Source organism: Lactuca sativa, chromosome 9 (genome assembly GCF_002870075.4).
Source record: "Lactuca sativa cultivar Salinas chromosome 9, Lsat_Salinas_v11, whole genome shotgun sequence".
In the NCBI taxonomy this organism is placed as follows: Eukaryota; Viridiplantae; Streptophyta; class Magnoliopsida; order Asterales; family Asteraceae; genus Lactuca; species Lactuca sativa.
Genome location: NC_056631.2, coordinates 81,117,920 through 81,124,861, shown reverse-complemented (window position 1 = coordinate 81,124,861; position 6,942 = coordinate 81,117,920). Strand labels below are relative to the sequence as shown.

General features: G+C 35.2%; 1 protein-coding gene across 2 annotated transcripts; it reads right to left on the bottom strand.

Moving 5' to 3' along the window:
* Window positions 1-2,784: 2,784 nt before the first annotated feature.
* On the bottom strand, window positions 2,785-5,223 carry LOC111885367 (U-box domain-containing protein 62). 2 transcript variants are annotated; one of them, XM_023881631.3, is made up of 8 exons: window positions 4,524-5,223; window positions 4,145-4,448; window positions 3,970-4,051; window positions 3,826-3,883; window positions 3,571-3,659; window positions 3,369-3,464; window positions 3,193-3,263; window positions 2,785-3,075 (listed from the first exon to the last, which is right to left on the bottom strand). In XM_023881631.3, coding segments are annotated over exons 1-8 (1,182 nt in total). In that variant the 5' UTR covers window positions 5,005-5,223; the 3' UTR covers window positions 2,785-3,074. The 2 variants fall into 2 exon arrangements, with proteins under 2 accessions (XP_023737399.1, XP_023737396.1); XM_023881628.3 differs by having other exon boundaries at window positions 2,785-3,104; window positions 4,524-5,222.
* Window positions 5,224-6,942: the final 1,719 nt, after the last annotated feature.

Sequence of the window (6,942 nt, the reverse complement as noted above, 5' to 3'; positions counted from 1 at the left end):
CGATGACTCCCCCCCTTCCTTCGGATAATATCGGAATTTAATAATTAAATTTTAATTTTATTTATTTAATAAACTTCGAAAATTCATATCTTCTTCATACGAACTCCGTTTTCGATGTTCTTTATATCCACGCGTAGGTGAGACTACGCTCTACAACTTTCGTTTAGACTCCGTCGGCTAATTTTGAATTTATTTTTATTATTTATTTTTAGTAGGCCGGGACAAGAAAACTCCGTTATAAATTCATAACTTCTTCATCCGACGTCCGTTTTCGTCTATCTTTTTATCGTTTTACTACTATTAAGGAGATCTTCGATTCTCGTTTAAATTGTTTCAACCAACAAACACTCGATCTCGAATCGAGTATTCGGGCTGCATACTGCTAAGTCGAAATTTGGAAAAATCATAACTTCCTCATACGAAGTCAGATTTGGGTGTTCTATTAATGCACGCTCTCGGTTTAACGAACTCTACGACTTTCGTTTAGATCACTAAGGCTAAATATCACTCTAACGTAAATTTCACTTTTTACGTCATTCAGCGTTGTCGGTTCTGTCGCGAAACTTCGACAGGTCATAACTTCTTCGTTATAACTCGGATTTTGGCATTCTTTATATATTCGGAAACCTTATTTCAACTACTACAACATTATACATAGATATCAGCTTTATCTAACATTTTATTTTGACACTTATTTTTATTCTCAATTACATTAAGACACACAATTAAGCACAAAACACATAATACTCAAATAATACACTTATTATTTCAAAACGGGTTACAAAGGTTAACCTAGACTATTATATCAACATTAATGACAAGCCCAGAAAGACACGCGTTACAAATGACTAATGTGCCCCTTAAATAATTATATTTTAATTTCTTTTATTTATTTTCTTATTCTTATAATAAAATGAAAAACAAAAACGACATAAACCCACCTCACTTAAATCCCCAAATCAAATCCAAAAACTAAAGTCCCCATTTCAAATTCTCCTTTAAAATCGAATCTGAAAATCGTTTCCAATCTTGTTTCAGGAACCAAAATTAAAAGTCGGTAGTGGTGTAGAGAATTAGAGGAGATAGAATGTTGGGGTTCAATAGATTTTAGAGGAATAAGCTTGCAGTGGTAGGGTACGTAATGTAGTAGAGAACGACTGAGAATAAGACTTGAATCGAATGCTTGTCGTTGGAGATGGAGTTGGGGAAGCTGTTTAATGGTGGTGGCAGACGAAAGGAAGCAGATGTGGACCAAATTGGACAAGGTGAAACCAAGATTGGCGGTGATGGCGGTCTAGTGAAGTTTGGTGGAGGTTGTTTGGTTGTGGCAGTCGGCTGGTGGTGGGTGAAGTAGAGGTCTTGACCTAATTTTTTTTAGGGTTTAGGTCATTTTTGGTCACTTAACTTTTGATTTTGTGTTCATTTGGTCACTTAACTCTTTTTAAGTTTTAAAAGGTCATCAAACTTTTGGCTTTGTGCTCATTTAGTCACTTAACTTTTGGTTTGGTCACATTTAGTCACCTAACTTTGAAAATTGTGCTCATTTAGTCACTAAACTTTTAAATTTTTTCAAAAATTTAGTGACTATATGAGCATAATTTTAAAAGTTAGGTGACTAAATAAGCACAAATCTAAAAGTTAAGTGACCAAACCAAAAGTTAAGTGACTAAATGAGCACAAAGTCAAAAGTTTGATGAGCTTTTAAAACTTAAAAATAGTTAAGTGACCAAATGAGCACAAAACCAAAAGTTAAGTGACCAAAAATGACCTAAACCATTTTTTTATCATCTTCTACAATCGATCTCCCATCACCGAAGGCTCCATGTTTGGTGGGTGATTCGATTTGGGTTTAAATTCCCCCGCTGTCTCTATTGACCCAGTTCATCACTCCTTCCCCAATGTATGAATATATCAGTGGAGTGTGATAGTTTATGGTGATATCGATGTTGGCGACTGGTGGTGGTAGTGGGGTGGTGAGTCTAGCAACCACGTCTTTGGAAAAGGTGGTGGTGGTTGCGATCTAGGTGAACTCCGGCGACAATAGTTGCTGATGATGGTGGTTCCAATTATCGGTGATGAGGGTGGAGCCGATGATGAAGGGTTTCTTTAAGATAAGAGTGGGGAATGAGTTATTTGTTTTTATATTTTAGTTTTATGTTAAAAATATATATAAATTAAATTAGTTTATGTATTTCAATGATTAAAGAAAATAAAAAATGTAAATTATAAGGGCATAACTGTCATTTTAAGTGTATAGGTACCAAAAACAATAAAAAGATCCAATTTTGGACCAATGGTGTACCAACATTTCGTTTTGGACCAAAAACATATAAATTTGTCAATCACAAGGACCATTTTTGCAATTTTGTCTTTTATCTTTTTCAAATTATCATTGTTTGTCCTATTTTGAAACGGGTAGATGTGTACTTTTTGTATTTTTCTTTAGTCAAATCTTTGTGTTACCACTTACCACTTGTATTCATGTACCATTTCCTCGATATATATATATATATATATATATATATATATATATATATATATATATATATATATATATATATATATATATATATATATATATATATATATATATATATATATATATATATATATATATATATATATATATATATATATATATATACATATTCCCTTATTTTCCATCACACAAAAAATAAAGATGACAATTTCACACTATCCTTCCATTGGAATTATATTGTCATCCAAACATGACTACAAATTGATTAATTAGCTCATAATCCCAAGCCATTGCATAAGACAATATATAATAAACCCCATTTTTCTTTCATCAAGTTTTGGTGTGGAAATATTCTACAATTTACAACACATGTACACTACTACGTATATGCTTCTTTTGCGTATAAGAATCAGTCACATATGCAAAACTTGCTACACAATTATCTTTAGAACACACACACATACATTTGAAACATGATACATTTAAAGATGCCACATGGGTTTAGAGCCAATTGGGTGTTATCTTACTTGAAGTTTGCTGTGATGATGAATTATCAGAAACCTTAGCTAATGACCGATATTGGACTTTAATGCTCTCTGCATTATCCAACGTTTTCACCACATACCTTAGAACAAAATACATAAAAACATAATATTTAATTGTGCATATAAAGATTCTATATTAAAAAAATAATAATAAATAAATAAACTAACCATCCATTCAAGCATTGAGTTGTGACAACAGCCTCACAGCCAACAAAACGTTCTGGAGTCCTCTTGTTGCCCTGTTTTCATTCTTCTTAAATTTAATAAATAAATTAAAAAAAAAAAAAAGACATTTATGCATCTAAAATGGAAGTTTATAAAAATAAAAATAAAAATATAAGAACCTTGATAATAACACGATCAGCAACAGAAAATGGGAATTGAAGACCTTTGCCTCGTGGTGTGTCCATGAACATTGAATCACCATAATTAACTCTGTCCTGAATCCATACAATACAGGTTACTCCTATTATATCTGTGAAACTAAATTACCAAATTACCCCTTTAACATGGAGTTCCACAAAGTAAAAAAGGACAAAGACAAACCTGATCTAATCTCTCTCTTCTTCTTTTAGATGAATGGTGAACTTGTGATTCTTCTTCCCTACGAAATGCTGATACTGCAGCTCTCAGAGCTATAAGCATATATCTTGGTCAACATTTGATGAAAAATCTTGCTTTTCTAAATATTGGTTTCTATATAATTAAGCAATAAATGTGAATTTTAACAAATTATAATGTGAAATCGAATACTTATAGAGGAGGATGTGTGATGATTGAGTGGTTTTGAAATATTCTTACATAGATTTGAAGCAACTGAACCTTCAACCACTGGATGTGAACAAGTGTAACATGCCTTCTGAAAAAATGTGTTGTATGATAAGAAAATCAGATAACTGATAACATGAAAATTTTTATATAAAAATGTTTATAATTGAAACTTACAATCTTCATAATATGCTGCATTCCACCACTTCCAAAAGAATGCCCACAAGGGAGTATCATAGCATCATCCATAAGTGATCCTCTGTACAAACAAAAAACCATAAGTCACAATAGAAGACATATTGTGGAATAATTGATTGATTAGAATGATGAAAATGGATTTGAAGAAGCTCACGTTAGAGGGTCTGAGAGTATTGTTCTCAGTGAATCCCCTGATTCATTATCCTTTCTTCCACTAAACCCACAACCATTTTCAACCAACATATCTTTGAGCCCTGTTCCTGAACCCTCAGCCCCATGAAGATACTGCGAATAGTATAAATCACTATCACGATCCACAACTGCAACAGCATTTGGGTAATCATTCGTTTGTCCTTGATGATGATGATGATGATTGTCACATGAACTTGGTCTTGCATCATTTAGATCGTTCCTTGAAGGTATAATACTTCCCGCCTTTGGTACTTCCCTGCTAGAACCTATCATTCAAAGAAGTTGAGTACGCACAGATGAAAATCTAAAGCTAACATGACAATGTTTTCTGAAAATCATACCAAAAGAAGAAAGATGATTCAATTTTGCATTCCCTTCTTTCTCACTGCTCTGCGCACTAGTATTACTACTGTTATTGTTCTTATTATCGCTGCTATTTACAAGCCCCTCCACGTCATCTTCATCTTCATTACCATCCGATCCATCGCCACTACGAGAATCGGATGCTCTCCCATTTCCGCCATGCCAGTTCTGGATACCGACCGAGACAGGGTTGTACATGCTCTGCCGGAACTCAGTTGTGGATTCCGGTTGAAAATATCGGTGTTGGTGGTCGATGAAGCCGGTAAGCTCTCGAGTGGCTTTGCCGTTGTTGTTGTTAGCAGCACCGGCAGCCGGACGATCAGGTCCAGAACCGGGCCGTTGATTGGGTGGGTTGCAGTGGAAACTTGAATTGGGGTCGTCTTGGAAGAGGAGCTGAGGGTGTTTGTTGTCGAGACGATGTGATAGAACTAAACCAGTGTCTTCGGAAGCCATTTTCATGAACAACAAAACCCTGACCTAATTTTGATTGAAATGTTCAGGGATTACAGGATTATGTAATTGAAACTGGGATGAAGGATTGGGAGGATGGTGGACGCAATTTGAGGATGAATTAGAAAAGGATCACTCGATTTGTATATAGATTGAGATTCTTAGGCGCTTTTCACATTGGGAGATTAGGGTGGGATTAAGGAAGAACATGTTAAGTTGTGTGTAGGATGGAAGATCTTGACTTAGAAAATGTGTACGCCGATGGGCCCACAGTTTGAAACTTTGCACTTTTTACCCATTATAAAATATAAAACTTCAATGATGAAAAATGGATATAAAATGACAAATTAAAATTGATGTCCTACCTTTCGATCCTTACGTATGTTATTTATTTATCTAATGTTGGTGGGTGTGGTATTCGGCTTGCATTCGATGAACTTGACGAACATCCAACCGAGGCCTTGGCATGCTGAGCTTGACTCGACAACTTGGTGAGGGTGAACCAATGAGAGAGAGTTTTTTTTTTCTTTTAATCCATTTATTACTTAAACCTTTTTTTTCAAAAATTATATTCTTTCCAAAAATTACCTAATTTCAAAAATATAACCGTTTTTTTTTCAAAATTTCAAATTTTAAACTCTCAATCTTAAACTATAAATACCCTCATCCTTATTCGTTCTTCATCCTATTCAAATCTCTTTAATTATATTCTCTTAATTTTCTTATTTTTACATTCTTTTCTACACCTCATCACAAAAATAGCTATTGTTCGGTCCACTGAAGAAGAAATATTACTCACTTGTGCATGGATTGATGTAGCATTAGATCTACACCACCGTGACTACCCTTCGACTACTTTTTGGAGTAGAGTCGACGACATATACAACCGTAAAGCCCATCAACCACGAAGAAAATATCTACTCTACGCCAAATGGAGAAACGCACACACTCATAACTCGGTTTACCATTGTGTTTCGTGGGGAGATGCATGATGTCGGAAATGGTGAAAATGAAAATACTTTGCTACAGAATGCTCTTGAGGCTTACCGTGTTGAAACTAATAAAGATTCCAAGCTTGTTGCGTTTTGGCAAATTGTGAGGCGGAGCCCCAAATGACGTCAAATTTGAAGTTTTTGTGTTCTAGCTATTAAGTCATTTGTGCATTTTTTTTTGTTTCTAGCCGGGAACGTCGTGCGTAAGGCTGGGGAACGTCGCGCGTTCCGGTCTGGTGTCCCAATGGATGGTATAGTGGGGAACGTCCAGCGATCCACATGGGAATGCCCTGCGTTCGTGTCACCAATGGACTTTTGGGCTTTTGATCTTGGACTTAGTTTTGGGGTTTGGGCTTTCTGTTTTGGGCCATGTGTGGACTGATCTGATTGAAGTTCCCATTTTGGGCCTAAGGAGTTTGGAGTTGGGCATTGTGGGTCCTGTTTGGATTTAGGCCTTAGAGGGCCTAGTTGGTAGTTATGTTGTAACGCCCGTAGATCCGGGCTAGTCAATTTAGAAACGATAAGCATCAAAAATGACTTTTTGATGGAAGATAATTTAGAAGGATTAATCTTAACCAAGTTGTAGTATATGTCACAAGGTTTCCGTGCATATAAAGAACGCCAAAATCCGAGTTATAACGAAAAAGTTATGACATGTCGAAGTTTCGCGACAGAACCGGCACGACCCAGCGCGACGTAAATAGTGAATTTAAGGTAGATAGATATCTATCCTTAGTGATCCAAACGAGATTCAAATATGTCTTCGATATTAGTCCAACGATAAAAAGACAGACGAAAATGGAGTTCAGATGAAGGAGTTATGAATTTCGAACAGAGTTTTTCTGTCCCGGCCTACTAAAGATAATATATAAGTAATATATTTATAATATATTAAAAATAAAGTCAAAATTATCCAATGGAGTCTAAACGAGAGTTGTAGAGCATAATCTCACTT

What these genes read in the sequence shown, in the direction of transcription:
- LOC111885367 (XM_023881628.3), bottom strand. Translation starts at nt 5,004, where the DNA reads ATGAAAATGGCTTCCGAAGACACTGGTTTAGTTCTATCACATCGTCTC. An exon ending in TGCAGCATATTATGAAGATT is followed by an intron (nt 3,884 to 3,969) that starts GTAAGTTTCAAT and finishes ACATTTTTTCAG; the next exon opens with AAGGCATGTTACACTTGTTC. An exon ending in GAAGAGAGAGATTAGATCAG is followed by an intron (nt 3,465 to 3,570) that starts GTTTGTCTTTGT and finishes GTATGGATTCAG; the next exon opens with GACAGAGTTAATTATGGTGA.